This window comes from Pimephales promelas, chromosome 12 (genome assembly GCF_988280905.1).
Source record: "Pimephales promelas chromosome 12, fPimPro1.hap1.1, whole genome shotgun sequence".
NCBI lineage: Eukaryota > Metazoa > Chordata > Actinopteri > Cypriniformes > Leuciscidae > Pimephales > Pimephales promelas.
In genome coordinates this window covers 33,327,232-33,345,503 of record NC_142780.1, presented here as the reverse complement: position 1 = coordinate 33,345,503, position 18,272 = coordinate 33,327,232, and the positions used below count along the sequence as shown (strand labels likewise).

General features: G+C 35.8%; 1 protein-coding gene across 3 annotated transcripts; it reads right to left on the bottom strand.

The window, feature by feature from the left end:
• Positions 1-1,997: 1,997 nt before the first annotated feature.
• tppp (tubulin polymerization promoting protein) lies at positions 1,998-17,757 on the bottom strand. 3 transcript variants are annotated; one of them, XM_039660977.2, is made up of 5 exons: positions 17,602-17,757; positions 11,070-11,199; positions 10,220-10,552; positions 5,959-6,112; positions 1,998-3,664 (listed from the first exon to the last, which is right to left on the bottom strand). In XM_039660977.2, exons 3-5 carry the CDS (start codon positions 10,546-10,548, stop codon positions 3,458-3,460), a joined length of 690 nt encoding a protein of 229 aa, XP_039516911.2. In that variant the 5' UTR covers positions 10,549-10,552; positions 11,070-11,199; positions 17,602-17,757; the 3' UTR covers positions 1,998-3,457. The 3 variants fall into 3 exon arrangements, with proteins under 3 accessions (XP_039516911.2, XP_039516910.2, XP_088974163.1); XM_039660976.2 differs by having other exon boundaries at positions 11,116-11,199; positions 17,602-17,756; XM_089118037.1 differs by lacking the exon at positions 17,602-17,757 and adding an exon at positions 13,735-13,805 and having other exon boundaries at positions 11,116-11,199.
• Between the last annotated feature and the right edge of the window lie 515 nt (positions 17,758-18,272).

The window sequence follows — 18,272 nt, the reverse complement described above, 5'->3', positions numbered from 1 at the left end:
GTTCCAACCCGAAAGACCTTCGTTCATCTTCACAACACAAATTAAGATATTTAAGATATTAAGATCGCTCCTGCATACAGTCCATAGGCTTCTTGAGGGACTGGCTCTTGCTGTCCTCGAAAAGTCATTAAAGACATCGTTAAAATAGTCCAAGTGACTACAGGGGGTCAATCTTAAGTTTATCAAACGACGAGAACACTTTTGTGTGCAAAACAACAACAAAAATAACGACTTCATTTCAACTATTCACTTCCTTCTCCATGAGCCTGTAGTCAGTTAACGTAGTGTGATTGCATAGAGCTACGTCACACGTAGGCTCACTATTGGCCGACGCTGGTCATGTGTGTGTGATGCGGGTGACGTACAATAACAGAAGCTTACGCTATTAAACTAGTAACCTGACTCGCGCAGAGGGAGAAATAAACGAATAGTTGAAATAAAGTCGTTATTTTTGTTGTTGTTGTTTTGCACACAAAAGTGTTCTCGTCGTTTGATAAACTTAACATTGAGCCCCTGTAGTCACTTGGACTATTTTAACGATGTCTTTAATGACTTTTCGAGGACAGCAAGAGCCAGTCCCTCAAGAAGCCTATGGACTGTATGCAGGAGCGATCTTAATATCTTAAATATCTTAATTTGTGTTATGAAGATGAACGAAGGTCTTACGGGGTTGGAACAACATGAGGGTGAGTAAATACTGACAGAATTTTCATTTTTGGGTGAACAAACCCTTTAAATCATTATCCTCATGCTCCAAAACGGCTGGTTTGAATAATCAGGGATCTGTGACATCACCCAGGCAAATACATTTGCATATCCCCGCCTCCAGAGCGAGACATAGATGAATATTTATGAAGGCCCCGCCCACTGGCCTTCAGTTGCTTAATGGCTGACATTTGTCTACACTGGATGTGAGTGTCGCGTCAAAAGCAAACAGAAGGCATTATAATCATTGACACTGACTGGATACAGTATACAGATGCGTGTTGAGTTTCGCTAAACAGCTCTTTTGTGACTCGGAAACAAGTGGATGGTTTATTTAAATTATATGCTTTTGTTTTGTCAGCGAGGCGCAGTGTAATGGACAGATGAAGCTACAACTGTACTGGATCTGACAGCAGCTGCATCATAAAACATAAGTCAGTTATTTCATAAAGCTTTTTCCACTGCATGGTACGGTACGGTTCGGCTCGGTTCACTTATGGCGCATTTCGGTACGGTACGGCTCGCTTTAAATGGTACCTGGTCTGTTGAAGTTCCAAGCATACCGTACCGGTACTAAAATGTGACGTGAAACAGTGCAGATCACTGATTGGTCAGACAGAGTCGTCACCAGTGTTGGGTAAGTTACTCTAAAAAAGTAATTAATTACTAGTTACTAATTACCTCTTCAACAGTGTAATTAGATTACTGTACTAATTACTCTCTCTAAAAAGTATTTAATTACTTTTAATTACTAATTACTTTCAAAATCCCATATCAATCTCAACCAGCTGAATAATACAAGGATAGACATGAATCTGTTTTGATTCTTTCAAATAAATACTATAAAATTGCATGAATTATCCTTAAACTGACCAAAGTGGAGAAGGTTACATTATAAAAACATACTTTTTAGCATCAGACAATACATTTTGATGTTAAACCCACTATTGTTTTATGTCTGATCTCATGACATTTCACACTTTTTTCATACATATTTTACAATAATTCATACGAATTTGTACGAGTGCCGTCGTAATATTCAGACACCTCATAAAATGCATACGAATCGCTGTGAGATCAGATTGATCTATACACAGTATTTACCTCAATTACATCAGAAGTAACTGTTATTAAATTACAGATAAATTAAGAGTAATCCCTTACTTTACATTTTCAAGGGAAAAATAATTAAATTACAGTAATTAGTTACACCCAACACTGGTCGTCACTACCAGCGTCATTGTATTTGTGACGTGAGAAACCAAACCCACTACATTTAAAGGAGCTGTATGCAAGAAATTTATTTCAATTAATCATACATTTTCCCTGATATGTCACTAGACATTAAGAAATCATGTTCATTTCAAATACTTGTATCACTGACAACAGTAGTCCGGCCAGGATATTGTCATTTAAAAAGTGAAGTCGATTCGCAGCCCTTGACTGATGTTGATGATGTCATGTTGTGTTTTGTTCTGATGCGTCACCCTCCACCGATCTACCAATCATGGACTCAGTAGTGTTGTGGCATTCGGGTTGCCAGCTCTTATCTAGTTACCACAGCTGCAGATACAAACGGGTTGGAATCGGATACGTATTTTAACATTGTGAAACCCCCAAAAAACTCGATTTGAATCCAAAATACTTTGTTACAAAGTCCGAAATAAATAATTAACAGAAAAAAAACTCGTCATTTGCAATTGGAAGCTTCTTGTAGCAACCTAAATTCCTGCTGGATCCTGCAGCATATCTGGCAACCTCGAGTCATGGGGGAAGGCGGGGATACACCCTAATTTGAAAGTGATTGCAGTACCAGTTTTGGCCACAATCTTGCATACGGCTCCTTTAAATAGCCAGTTACAGCCACCGCTGTAGCGACTGCTTTTAAACTAATCACACCCACTTTGAGACGGTAAAAGCATCCGAGCTAAAGCAAACCGAGCTGTGCCGTACCGAGCCGAGAAGCAAAGCGAGCCGAACCGTGCCACAATAGCAAGTGGGCGTTGATGCCGTTTCCTATGCAATGACGTTAACCAATTATAAGGCATTTACTGACAAGCCTTAAAGGAGCCGTGCCTTAAAAATTTCAGAATGAAGGTTGAAAAAATTTGTTTTTCCGCATATATACTTGTTTTTTTTAAAAAAACCAACATTTTATATGAACCTCAAGGAACATATTAAAATCCATGTCATGACCCCTTGTTTTTTCCTAACTTTGGCCTGAAACATACTTTACAAGCATGCTGCTAGCAACGTCATGAGTTTGATTTCCAGGGTAACGGACAATATAAGTGGAAAATATAAAATACGTGATCACACTTCTAGTTTTGCAAGCTCAGTTTTGTGTGCTATTATAATGCAAATTGTTTAATGGCACAAACATTGTTGAAACTTTCGTTGCATTGCCAAGCGTTTGAACGTAACTTCTATTTCGGGCCTGACTCTATTACATCATAAGAGAAGCCACAAATCCCAAATATTCATATATGCATTTAATGTCAATATTTACGACGGATTATCTGCAAAAAACACTAATACAGCGTGCAATATTGTCTTTCTCTTGGCATCATCGTGTTTGTTAGGAACGTACCGGCTGGTGACGTCAGTGTTTGGATGTAAACAGCGTTCCAGTTAAAAGTAATAAAACACTTAAAGGAAGAGGAACATAAACTCAATGTTATTCACAGAAAAAAGGACATACCCCCTTTGTGCTTTAGAGTTGGGTTTCGCGTTCACTGCTGGATGGGGAATCTCACATGGGTTTTTGTGGAGGTTTTTGAATCTTCTTCTCGTATGACCCTGCGTGCTTGTATCCAGCGACGTATCCGGACGTGTCCACCACTTCCACGCGTCCCGCCTTCCCCTTCCCGCGACCCGTCTCGTCGAAGCGCTCCTTGTGCGATCCGGTGAACTTGGTGGTGTCAGTCAAACGGGACACGGTCGGAGAAGCCACGGCTCTCTGTGTCGAGAAAGAGAAAGAAACTTTGAATAGGAATAGTTCTCTTCATTTAGTCGTCTCATTATTTTCTTTTTTCTGGGAGTGTTATTCCTCTAAAGCGCCATCAGTATAATGAACATTTTCTGACGTTTAAAACAATGGATCTGGAAGAACAAGATTACATTGTGAAAATGTATAGATGTATTTAAAAGTTTGCTTTAAGATTTGTAATGTTTTTAAAGAAGTCTGTTCTGCTCACCAAGGCTGCGTTTATTTGATCAAAAATACAGCAAAAACAGTAATATTGTGAAATATTATTACATTTTAAAATAACTGTTTTCGATGTGAATATATTGTAAAATGTAATTTATTCATGTGATTAAAGCTGAATTTTCAGCATCGTTCCTCCAGTCTTCAGTGTCACATGATCCTTCAGAAATCACTCTAATATGATGATTTGCTGTTCAAGAATCAGTGTTGAACACAGTTCTGATACTGAACTGAGGAAACCCTGATTCATTTATTTCAAGATTCTTTGATAAATAGAAAGTTCAAAAGAACAGCATTTATTTAAAACGGAAATCTTTTGTCACATTATAAATGTCTTTACTGTCACTTTAGATCAATTTAATGTGTCCAATAAAAGTATTCATTTAATTCAAAGATAATTCACAATTAAAAAAGATAAAATCACCACTATTATCACATTTAAAAATCAGCAGACAGTTTAGCTGTAACTGTAAACACTATTATTCACATACTGTACATTTAAAATAAATGATTAATAAATAAGTGAGTAGATTTGATCCACATACAACAGCAAGGATTCCCAAACGAACCCTTTTAACTTTAAATTTTCCCTTTGAGATTTTAATTTAATATTTTATTAATTTAACAACACATTTGCATGTTCACGTCAAGTCCATGAATCCCCAGTTTGAGAAAAACAGGATACTATTATATACAAGTGAGGTATACATCAATTAAAGGAGTAGTTCATTATAAAAAAAAAAAAAAAGTAGCAGATTTTTTGCTGATAATTTACTCACCCACATGTCATCCGAGATGTCCGTGTCTTTCTTTCTTCAGTCGAAAAGAAATTAAGGTTTTTGATGAAAACATTCCAAGATTTTCTCCATATAATGGACTTCAATGGGAACCAAACGGTTCAAGGTCCAAATGAGAGTTTCAGTGCAGCTTCAAAGGGCTTTAAACGGGTCATGAACTGGCTTTTTAAATTTTTTTACATTGTTGTCTGAGGTCAACTTATGACGTTCGCTTGGTTTTTACATTACAAAACATCAAAATGAATAAGTAATAAGCTATTTTCTACCCTAGTTTTGAGCCCAGCTGAAAAACGCTCGGTTTTTATGGGCGTCTCGCATTGAAGACTTGGAAGTAAACGCCCACTGCTGTGAGTAGATAACAGTTTTGCAAATTATTATTAGTTTCACTCTCGATCCGGTTTGTCATCACGAGGCAAGCCTATGTTATTTAGCTATGCGTGTAATCGGTGGGCGGGGCTAAACCGGCCGTGTTGAAGTAGGCGTCGATCTTCTCCTGCGGGGGTGGGGTTTTATCCTCTTTGTCGTCATAGTTCCCCACTTTGTAAAACGAGTCGTTTGCTGAGCCTGGTGCCAATAAAAGCTTTTATTGGACTAACAAGGACGTTTTCAGTTTTGAAACTCACAGGATATTCTTATAATATGACCTCTTAGATGTCAAAAGCTCAAGGAAAATTTGATTACTCAGTTCATCACCCCTTTAAACGACACCAGAAGATGAATAAGGGTCTTATCAAGCGAAACGATTGGTCATTTCAGAAATAAATAAAAAAGTTTAAGTTTTATAAGCACAAATGTTCGCCTTGCTCTGTTCTGTGATGCGTGTTCGTGACTCTCCTGTTCGGACTCGTTTTTCGAGTCATTTGGTTCATTCAACGAACGAAATGAACGAAATTACCATTTTGATACATGAGTCGTTTCACTATACTAGATAAGACCCTTATTCATCGTCTGGTGTCGTTTAAAGCCCTTTGAAGCTGCACTGAAACTTTCATTTGGACCCCATTGAAGTCCATTATATGGAGAAAATCCTGGAATGTTTTCATCAAAAACCTTCATTTCTTTTCGACTGAAGAAAGAAAGACATGGACATCTTGGATGACATGGGGGTGAGTAAATTACCAGCAAATTTTTTTTTAAAAGTTAACTACTCCTTTAAAGAGGCAATGAACATGAGACGTGCTAGTAAGTTTCCGAATATAAATGTGTATTGATTTGGAGAAAGAACAGCACTTTAGCTCTGGGCTTTACCGTGACTCCAGATATAACGGGTGATTTTCCTTCTATCAGTTTGTAAAGCTCTTCCGCGGCGTCCTCGCTGCTCTTATCTTTGAAGCGTTTCCTGGCCAGCTCCGCCAGCGCTTCTTTGAACTGGCTGTATGTAATAGTGCGGCCAGATTTGTTCCTAGAAAACAATTACATAAAGCAAAGACAAATAGATGATAAATTCATCAGTATATATTGTGGCATCAAATATAAACACATAGCGAGGCACAAACCTCCAAGACCTGATTAAAAGAGCTTCTGTAAACACACGAGGATTGCTTTAGATCTGATTGGCCGGTCTGTCAGAGAGTGACACATGCAAATGAAAATATAAGGTCCCGAACCTCTTCTGCTTAACGTCAGAATAATACATCTTGAGGGCGAGTAAATGGATGAAATATGCATTTGAGTTTGCGTGGCAACTGCCTCGATAAAGGCCTCTGAAAGCGCGGCATGCTCTCCGTCTGAACAGACGCAGTGTAAACAGCCGTGTGCGATAACACAAACATGTCAGGGCTCCAGCGTTTGGGTCATTACACACGGCCAGCAGACTCAAATTCACTTTTAATCAACTTTTAAAGAGGACGGGATGCTTCTCATATCTTATTTCTTGCTGTCAAGGGCCAAGCGTCCAATCAAACTCGACGGTCTTTCATTTACGTCTGTATGATAAACAGTTTTGGTTAGCAGAAATAATTGATTTATCTGCGCTTAAAGCAGGATTTACATTTTGACTCTATAAAGCAACCGTGTTTAATTCCACTGTGGCGCTTCTCGTTTCCACGGTAAAACAGAGCATAGTAACACAAACACAAACAGTTTTACCGTGGTGACCAAGAACCTAAACAAAGCCCCATAAAGCCTGTGGTCTCCCCCAGCAACCTGCTGTCATAGCAACAAGCTTTGGTAAACACGCCTCTTTGGCTTTATAATTAATTTGACTTGGTTTTGTTTGTGCGATCCTTCAGCGCTCCGACTGTTCGCTGCTGCCTAATGTCAGCTAAGAAATTCAGCGCTGTTCCCTCTCTAAACTATGAGTATGCACTGAATGCTTTCATATTTACATAGTCATAAACAGACATATTCAACCCTACATATTGGTCAAAAGGACTTTTAATGTTTTTGAAACAAGTCTCTTCTGCTCACCAGGGTGCAAAAAAACAGTGAAATATTATTACATTGTAGCCCTCAAACCGTATTCACTTTATAGCCCTTAATCCTGTAATTGTGGACAAATGTGGGCACAGAGGACTCAGGTGTTATCCTAATTTTATTTTATTATAAATGTTATATTTATATAAAGTTTTGCCTTTCCATTTATGGTGTTTTATTTTATTTTGGGGGTATTTTTGAATTTATTTACTTCAAAAAGTACCATATTTTCTATGTAAATTATGCTTATTTTTATGTTTTATTTTTTTAACTACATTAAAATATCATTCCAATAAGTTCTTAGTGCGAAAAACCTAAAGATGAAGTGACTTTGCTGTCACCTGATGTCTTATAATTTTTAGAATGCTCTAAATTACAGTTTTTCCCATTCATTTCTATGGGTGCCCATTTTTGACCCAAATACAAGATTAAGGAGTTGTTGTTTTTTTCACCCACTTAACATTGTAAAATTGAGTAAAAAAAAAATGTCTGTGTTCAAGAGGCAAACTTAGGAAAAGTAGCCAAGTCTTGTACCGCTCAGATCAAGGGAAGTATTTTTTTTTTTTTAAATAAATCAAAACTATTTTGCCCACATTTGTCCAGAATACGGTTTTAGGATTAAAATAACTGTTTTCTATGTGAATATATGAAGAGTTCAGATGCAAAAGCCTCTAAATGCCATTTGAAATTTTCTTCTTTAATGATGATTTTTATCAAACTTGTATATATATATATATAAAAATCAAAAACTCTTCGCTTTTATTTACCATCATTTTAAAGTGACGACCCAAATGAATACTTTTTTTTTTCATGTGTATTTATCTATAATGTGGTATTATGTGCTGAACAGGGGAATGCTTTAGTGTTTGCATTGCGTGCTGCTGTTTTAAATGCGGCAAGGCTTCATCAAGCATCATTACGATGAATCGGGGCTTTAATCTGTCATGGGCCTCACTGATTAAACAGCAAACATGTGTCTTTACTTCTGTGATGCTGATCGACTCCAGCGTCCCTTTTAAACTCCTTATCTGTGGCCTGAGCCTCTGTACACACACACACACACTGACTGCACATGTGTTCATGCAATCAAGTTCAAAGATGACAAGAAAAACTTCTCTAATTAAATAAAATGATTAACATATTTAACTGAAATAACTTCCATTTTGCTTGACTCACAAGACTTGGAATATATTGTATTTGTGTATTGTATTTTTTCGAGCTTTACAGATGGTTTATGAAAAAGCGTGAAAATGTTTAAAAATAAGAGCATAAAGGTTTGGAATGACGTAAGAGTGAGTAAATGATGACAGAATTTTCACTTTTCCTTTAAATGTGTGCAAGCACACATATTGCATGCATTCGTTTCTCGTTCTGAATATTCTTTATTCTCTCTCAGTCGGGGGAAAACAAATCTCTTGATAAAAGGCAGAGAATTTCCGCAATGCATAAATAGTACAAAGATTTGATAAATTCATTCTCCTCCTCGAGCAGTGTTTTCTAAACATCTCAAACTGAACGGATCAGTGTGTCTACGCTGCTCTATATTAAGGGCACATCGTGAAAATCTGTCCCTATTGAAGCAGCGATGACTCTTTCTGTGCTGTAGTCATCAGGGTTATTCGGGATGAGCCATCATGGCCTGTGGCTGTGGGGGATGAGCCTGAGAAACATCAACACAGCAAGACTCCTCTTCATTGCATATTTCACAAATATGCATGAGCAAAAATCCATGCAATGATTAAAGGAAAATATGTTACTGTTACAGAAGATATCAGTTACACTCCTACACTTTAAAGGCTAATGCACCGATCTAATATTTTGACATATGCATTTTTATTATCCCAGTTTTTAAATGCATTTTGCATTTTTAACTTTCTTTTTTTTAATGTTGTTTGAGCATGAAAAATGTCAGTGTCATTGTTTCTTCCCTGACATTGTAGTTTTAGATTTTCTTCCAGGAACGAACGAACGAACATGTCATAATATTCCTCATTTAAAGGGCTCATGACATGGATTAAAGTGCCACATGTGCTTCCATCACACTATACCGGAAAATCCAATTGGTTGAAAGCGTAATCGTGACCCTCGTGGGCAATTGATGCACAACATTTTATCCTGAATATAAGATAAGCATGTGTAATTCATAGACCATGCAATCCCAGGATACACTGCATCAAACTCAAAGTGAGTGATCCAAGAAGGTAGATGGAAATTAATTGAATATTTCATCAGTATTAAATAAGTATAAGTTCATCTTATTGTGTGTATCAACTCATTAACACTTTTAAGGCACATTCACACCAAGAATGATAACTACAAAGATAACTATTAGCATCCACACCAACGCAAAATAATGCTCTGTTTATAAGAGCATGCAATTGTTTTGTCATCTGCAGCTTTAAATGCTCCAGCTCTTTAAAAGCAGGATGGAAAAAAAGCTCTTTAAAAGTTTGTTTTTTATATTTTCTGTAATACATTTTATTCAAAAAAGTGAACTAGGAAGGTTGTGCACTTTACATAATATATTTATAGTTAGCTTACTTATAATAATTGTGTTTTTTTGACTTGAAATGTTTTTTTTCCTTCTATTAAGGTCTATGTAATTATGTCTCAACTTAACAGTACAAAATCCCATTTATGTTAAGTAAAATTCGTACATCCAGAGGGTGGCAATATAGTGCGAGCCATGTGTTCAATCTGCTTAAATATATGTACAATTTAATTTTTTTTTAAAAATTTACGTTGAGACTACTTAAATTGGGTCGGTTAAAATGACTTAATTTCATGATGTTGAAGTTACATGAACAAATAATGTTTGTTTAATGTAATCCAGTAATGTGGAACCTGTTGACGAAATAAAATTACTTAACGCCAACATATAATTTTTTTGAGTGTAGTTAACAACCTTGGTGTGAAGGCCTTTGTATAGAAAATTAATGGGACATTTACTTCATTTACAGCTTCACAGTTATCACTGTGAAGCTGCTTTGATACAATCTGTATTGTGAAAAGCGCTATATAAATAAATGTGACTTGACTTGACTTGACTTCCGTAACTCCTAAATGTGTGGAAGTGGTGCAGATTATGGCATACTTGACTTTGGAGAAGACTATATCCACGTCTGTGAGTGTGATGCTCTTGCCATCGATGACGCCGCAGTCTTTACACAGTTTGGACCAGTTCTTGCCGTTCAGTTCTTTCCCGGTGGCTCGCGTGTCTCCGTGAATGGCGAAGCGCCGGAATGACTCCTCCAGCGCAGTGATCTCCACAGGCGTTTTGCAGCCCGCTCCTCCATCGCTCGTGCCGTTGGATGCGGAGGACAGGCGTTTGGCTGCTTGTTCTTTCGAGTGCTCGCTGTGCGGCCTCATGGGCGAACTGTTGGGTACAGGGTGTTTGGCGGTCTGAACTTTAAACTCCTCCATGTTGCTGGTAAAGAACGTGAATTTTAAAATGAGTTTGTGCATCTTATTTAATAATCAATGACACTTGCTTTGATAGGTTGTATCTAAAGCAAAGACATTTAGACATGATTAAGTGTCTGTAGTGTATATCCATATCACACTGTTCATGTTATGACAACTTTCATGCTGATCAAACTGCATCTATAACCAGTTCAGCACTACCCATCCAAAATCAGTTCAGGCCATCTTGTTTAATCTTCAGCTGAGATTTCAGGAACATTAGAAATGTTTTTTATTTGTTATTTTATTTATTTATAATTCATTTCATTTATTTACTTACTCTGTACACATGAAATGTATTCAAATTCACATAATTTATCAAATATATTAAATACATTTTAAAGTCCCCTTGTAGTCAATAATCTTAAAACTCACCAAAATTACATGTTGTGACCAATTCAATTTGTTTGCACTAATTTCCAGTGTACCATCTTAGATATAATCAAGCGCATGTATTTCCATATAACCAGTGAAATACATACTTTTATTGTGTAGAAGCCTGACATAGCCTAGCATCTCTAGTCTGACCTTTGCCCTCTGCTGCCCCTCCAGCGCTCGGATTCCACGTCAGTGTCGCTCACTTTGACTCGCTCCTCTTGCTTCTTGATGCAGCTGAAATGACAATAGTAGTATTGTATTGAAAATGAATATTAACTGGTTAAAAGCAAAGAGCAATGCAAAATAGGAATAATAATAATAAATATAGCTGCAAGTAGCAACTAACAGGGTTCAAGTGTTTTAAAACATTAATTAAAGGTTTCACATTAATCATGTGGCACAATTGTCAAAACTGATACCTAAGGATGAAGTGATAAAATTTGACAAAACGTGATTGTAAATGTTATAATAGTGATTTTAACTATATTAGTGCGTATAATGACATTATAGTTAACATTATAACCAGTAGATGGCAGCAGAGGACCATAGAATGAGTGACCACAGAATGAGCTCATGATAAGTATAACAAGTTTGGTGAAAATATCTCATAGCGTTAGAGTAATAGCCATTTTAGTGAAAGTAGCCCTGCATACTTTTGCGTTCCCGTTTTAGCGTCCCTGTCATGAGCGTGAATTACCAATCGAAGTTCTTTAGACAACTTTTTGCCATGGGGGACTCTAGATGATGCATGTCATGCCTAGTTCACACTACATGTTTTTAAGCCTGATTTGAAAATCGTTGAGCTCGCCGACAGGTCAGGGTGTTATTGCATGCAAATCGCGGGGGATTAGCGGGCGATGAACACTCGCCAATCTATTAGTATGAAAGAGCCAACAACGCATCAAAGACGCTCGCAGACGCCTCGCAGACCCCAGAAAAATATCTAGCATGCTAGATATCCAGAGCTGTCGCACGACTCAACCTCACATGATGTCATGAGCTACAGCCAATCAGAGCAAGGCATGGGTTGAGGTCACCGGGTAAATCTTATTTTTTCTTTTTTTGCATTTTTTCTCATAGCAACTCATCGCGCAAATAGTTTGCAGCACTAGTTTCTGTCTGACATCCATATTCGAGTGTTGTGTTCTTCGTCTTTTTCGCTGGGTATCGGCGCGCGTGCTGTTTCGCGTCATTTCCGGTTCGTTTTTTTCGCGTGATTTATCGTGGCAAAGCGTGGTTTGTAGACAAGATAGAATTGTTGGGTGACAGAGTTGTTGTAGTGTAGTGCGTTACCTCCTGTTGCGGATCAGTCACGTACGTTGTGTCGTGTGGTCGGTGCACATTTCAGCCCGACGCTTTAAAATCATGTAGTGTGAACTAGGCTTACTGAGTGAATCAGACAAATGGCCTATGAAGAGTTCGGAAAATTCAAAATGGCAGAAAGATTTTATTGGTGTAAATTAAATTAGAGATAAACGTTTTGTCTTGAGCCGAGGATTTCAATGGAAAATACAGTGTTTTTGATCGCTGTAGCGCCCCCTATTGGTGGATTTGCCTGAGTCCATGTATCTGAGAGTAGTGAGCAAGACTACTACAATCTGACCAAGTTTTAAGTCTCTAGGCCTAAAGTTTGGGGTACACAATCAGTTTTATGGCTTCGTGCTTGAACCCCTAATAATATTAGTTATTAATATTGTTAATATTAAATGTTTTATACTATTAAGCTAATTTTGATTTATTCATTTGCTCTGATTCATCTGGTCCTTTGGTTTGAGTCCATCAAGTTCCAAATAGAAAGAGTAAATAAATCAAGTAAAAAGGTATGAAATTACTAATAATAGGCAGGATTACTAATAATAGGCATTATCTCATGTTTATATAATCTTTTTTTTAAAATTTAATAAAAGGTTTTTAATAAAAAATATAAAAAAAACTTTTAATAAAAAAATTTTTGTTAAAAAAAACTTTTTATAAACTTTTTTTTAATAATACATAAAAAACATTTTGGTTTCCAACAAAAATAACTACATCATGATACAGTATGATACATCATGATAGAAAACGACAACAGTATCATGATATTAGACTTTAAACACCACTAAATCACAGTAGTTATTCTAGAGCACAGTTTGCTTCAGGTCAAACATTACAAGGATGAGAAAAAGTGTTTCCTTCATGATGTAACGGTCCAGAATTAAACACAAACCCTTCGATATGTTCTCATGGGGCGATGTTTACCATTACACACTCACACTGTTGTGAGCACATTAAACTTTCAAACAGCAAGATATCAAAATACAATAAAAATGTATTTTTACAAAAATTTAAATGACTTTGTTTATTGTGTCTTCCTCTATGTGATTTAAATCAAACACAAAGCAAAATATGAGATTATCTACAACATTTACATCAAGAACTCAAGAAAAAAAGTTTGGTTTGGAATTTGCATTTGATTTGAATCATGTGTTAAGAAAGTAAATGATTGAATCAGTGCAGAAACATCTTAACATGATAAAACACTCGAATTCAAAGCAAAAGACTCGCCCCAAAAAAATAAAACCAACTGTGATTGGTCGCTTTGCACGTCTCTTCCTGTCTAAGTGGGCGGTACTTGTCCATGTGAAGTCTGACTACACATGATTTTGCATCACATGCACCTTAATCACACATTTGTCCAGGTACCAACTTTAAACAGCATTTCTAATTACTAAGGTTGTAATAATAATGAACACAAAGTAATTAATTTTCTCACAGATGCTGAATGCTCACCTCCCAGAAGCTCCCATAGTGCAATGTCATGACACCTCTACAAAGCCAAAGCAGCTCTTTCTCTTCTTTTCTATGTTTTAAACCACTTAGTCAATCTTTATACAACACAGTCTGGACCCGCACTAGCAGTATCTTGTCCCAAACCAGACAGAGAGGTTACGTCACACGGCCGTAACACTGGACGCATGGGCTACAGTAGATGAATCTGTCTTTATGGTCGGACAGAAGAGCTCTGTAAGGCCAAAGTGAACTCCTCGAGTACAGTCAATGTACAAGAGGACCCTCAAAATCCACTTGAAGATGTCCCTATTCAAGAGCGTTGTGTTTTACTTCTCTTTCAACAAAGAAACAAACCTTTATGAATCACTCTCAATCATGTCATTCAGCTCTATGGGCCCTTTGTGCAGTCTAGTGTACTACATACACACGGTTGAGTCAGTGACATCGCCACTATCGCTGGCATTAGCCGGCCAGAGTGACAATAAAAGATAACATTCTTATCTTTCTAGCTAAAAAAAGAGTGACCGAGATAGAAATATCAAAACTAGGAAGAAATTGGGAGTTTAGTTGGTGTTACTGCATTAATTTCAGATCGATTCATTATTTTGACATTGAATATTGTATATTGATATTGTGTTTTTTTGTAACTAAGTTACAAATAAAGAGAGGAAATAATCGAATTGCATTTGTTAAGAATTGAAATCACTGGATTATCAAAATAGCTTGAAATAATTCCAATATAGGATATATAATTACAATCAAATTGCATGAAGCAGTATATAATATCTAACAAATATGCAGTATACGTATACGTATATATTAAAATCTTGTGATATATACCTATATATTAAAATTTTGTGATATATATACATATATATTAAAATCTTGTGATATATATATATATACATATTAAAATCTTGTGATATATATACATATATATTAAAATCTTGTGATATATATATACATGTATTTAAAATCTTGTGATATATATACCTATTTTTTAAAATCTTGTGATATATATATATATATAAATAAGATATATTAAAATCTTATGATATATATACATATATATTAAAATCTTGATATACATACATACATATTAAAATTTGTGATATATATATACATATATATTAAAATCTTGTGATATATATACATACATATTAAAATCTTGTGATATATATACATATATATTAAAATCTTGTGATATATACCTATTTATTAAAATCTTGTGATATATATACATATATATATATTAAAATCTTGTGATATATATATATATATACACATATATATTAAAATCTTGTGATATATATACATATATATTAAAATCTTGTGATATATATATATACATATATATTAAAAATCTTGTGATATATATACCTATTTTTTAAAATCTTGTGATATATATATATAAATAAGATATATTAAAATCTTATGATATATATACATATATATTAAAATCTTGTGATATATCTACATATATATTAAAATCTTGTGATATATACCTATATATATATATATATATATATATAATATATATTAAAATCTTATGATATATATACATATATATTAAAATCTTGTGATATATATACATATATATTAAAATCTTGTGATATATATACATACATATTAAAATCTTGTGATATATACCTATTTATTAAAATCATGACACACACACACACACACATATATATATATATAAATCTTGTGATATATGTATAACTGTGATAAAAAAATTATGTTATAAATAAAAAGAGTCAGTCAAGTCCATATTTCCAATTTGTCATATCAGTCAATAAAACAAAAGTTCCTTTAAATACTCACATTAACACACCCAGTCAATAAAATTTCTGCAATCATTAACAGAATAAACTGCTACTGCTAATGATTTAACTGATTATACGAGATCTCTTAGTTCATCATATTTATTGTATGATGTATGGAAACATAACTATGGAATTTTGAGTGCAATTTGAATGGTTTTATAATATAACACAGCAATCAAGACAGACATCTGCTGCTGTGTCTAATGCTGGACTGGAGGTAAATCTGTGAACTTCAGAAAAGAACAGAGTATGATGGAGGCGTCAGAGAGGGAGAAATGCTTTTTTTGCATGCGCACACACAGGCCTCAAGAGAATCTGTGATTGGTGGAGCGTATGATGATATGCATTCGCCTTCTGGTCATGCATTGCACAGATGAGAGCTCAGACAATAAACTGACCTATTTCAAACAAAAAAAACTATTTATATCAGCAAAACATGAACATGTAATTCAATAAATGTCAACAACACAAAAAGACTGACAAGAATGGACTTGTCAGAAGTCACAGAAACAGGATATGATGTAACGCATAAACAGGAAGAGTACACAGATAAATCTAAACCTATATCAGTAGTTAGTTAACACAGGAAAACTGATATCTGTTCACTGAAAAATAATGCAATGACAAATATTGACTGTTTAATGTCTAGAGAGAATGCAAAACCTTGAATGCATTGAAAGTTGCTTTGGATAAAAACGTCTGCCAAATGCATAAATGTAAAGAGCAGACAAACACGTCTCCATGATGTCTTCACAAACGTTCAGAGATGACCCCAGATCACCCTGCTGCCACTGATCGGGTCAACGACGACATCTTTCATTACATCATCCGCCGCCCATTCCTCATTTATATAGACTATTTGTCTATTTGTCTCCAGCATGGCAATTTACATACACTGACTCTGTAACGATGCACTAATGATGCAGACTATGACATGATGTCAGGTGCACAGTCTAACTCTAAGCCATGATTTGAGGCTTCGACTTTTAACGTCTGTTTTAGGTATTGGGGTAATAGTTGACGTCAAAAGTCAGTGTTTTTAACAACATAACCTAGAACTGAAAAATCTGGGCCAAACTCTGCGAATGGCTGCGTCCTCTGGTCAGGCGTAGCTAATCTATGAACATATGGACTAAACAACTGGGATGGGAGATGAAATGAAAAACCTCAAGCCTTTTTCGTTATTTGAAACGCACAATCCTCAAATAAATGAATGTTACACAAACATACTTTATATGACATATCCATGGATGGATAGACAGATAGATATGGATGTATGGATGTATGGATGTATGGATAGATAGATAGATAGATAGATAGATAGATAGATAGATAGATAGATAGATAGATAGATAGATAGATAGATAGATAGATAGATAGATGGGTGGGTGGATGGATTGGATGGACGAACAAACAACAGACGGATAGATAGATAGATAGATAGATAGATAGATAGATAGATAGATAGATAGATAGATAGATAGATAGATAGATAGATAGATAGATAGATAATGGTGGGTGAAATTATAACGTCAGAACCATAGAGAGAATGATAGACAGAACGAACGATAGACAGACCGACAAAATTATGTTCTTCGTCTCGTTTGATTCTACACTTTTAATCGACACTCATACTCTCCTGGCGTTTATGTAACAGCTCTATACATTTCCAGCATCACACAAGCGTTATATAAACTCACCATGAGCATCATAATGAAACACGTGATCATTGTTATTGTCATGAACACTGTGCATCCTCTCATGCATGTAACTGCAGCTCTGCATCCTTACACGCAACAATACTGACGAAAACAAAACAAAACCAGCACACAATTGCGCAACGCAACAAAACAAAAACGAAACCAAATCGAATGGACTTCCGTGACAACGATCAAAAATGAAGCACAAAATGTTCTCGGGTTGTTTTTGAGGTAAAATTATGAAAACATAAACAAGCTCGAGATTAATTGCGTTCAAAATGCGTTTAAATCGGACGGTGTGAGAGAAACGCGCTGCCAGAACGGTCAAAACACAGTCTTACCTGAATGATGTCTCGGTCGTTTTCTTATTTCTGTTAGTGTCTAGCAGAACATGTTTACGTGAGACATCCGCGGGATTGAGAGACGCGACGCGACGCTTGCTGTCATCCGCGCGTAGTGTGCGCCGCGCTGGAGAGCGCGCTCGAGGACCAGCAGGCGCCGCGCGGTGATTGGCTCGCGCGCTCAATGTGCCCGCGTGAGTGACTGAACATGAAACAAATGAATTAATTAATGAATTACAGACTTTTGCTATGAACTTATCTACATTTTTTACATTAATAACAACGTAACATTATTTAGTTTTATTATTATTATTTTACATATTTTAGCATGTGTTGGCGTATCTCCAACTGCTTATATTAGGATTCTCAGTAACTCTGTTACCATCTAAAAAGCGATTAAATTATTCATAAAGTCAGTAGAATGGAAGGTTCACATCCTTGCACTGAAATCCAAATTGACACTGAACATAAACAAATAAATCAAAATGAAGGAAAAGGAAAGCACCGAATGTCTTCAGTAGCTTGGACAGTGTTTTCCCCATAGAGAAGCTGTTTCCGCTCAAAGCAATCAAGATGAAGTGTGTAAATGCAGATGAAATATGCTGGAATGCAGGAAATATGACTAGATAAACTGCATATATCAATACAGTAGTGTGTCTGTTTCCTGCAAC

Bases quoted from the DNA above. Each gene is read 5' to 3' on its own strand.
- tppp (XM_089118037.1), bottom strand. The intron at 10,553-11,115 runs GTCAGACTAGAG...GTTCTTTACCAG, and splicing joins AGGGGCAGCAGAGGGCAAAG to CAACATGGAGGAGTTTAAAG. The intron at 6,113-10,219 runs GTATGCCATAAT...ATTGTTTTCTAG, and splicing joins ATAGTCTTCTCCAAAGTCAA to GAACAAATCTGGCCGCACTA.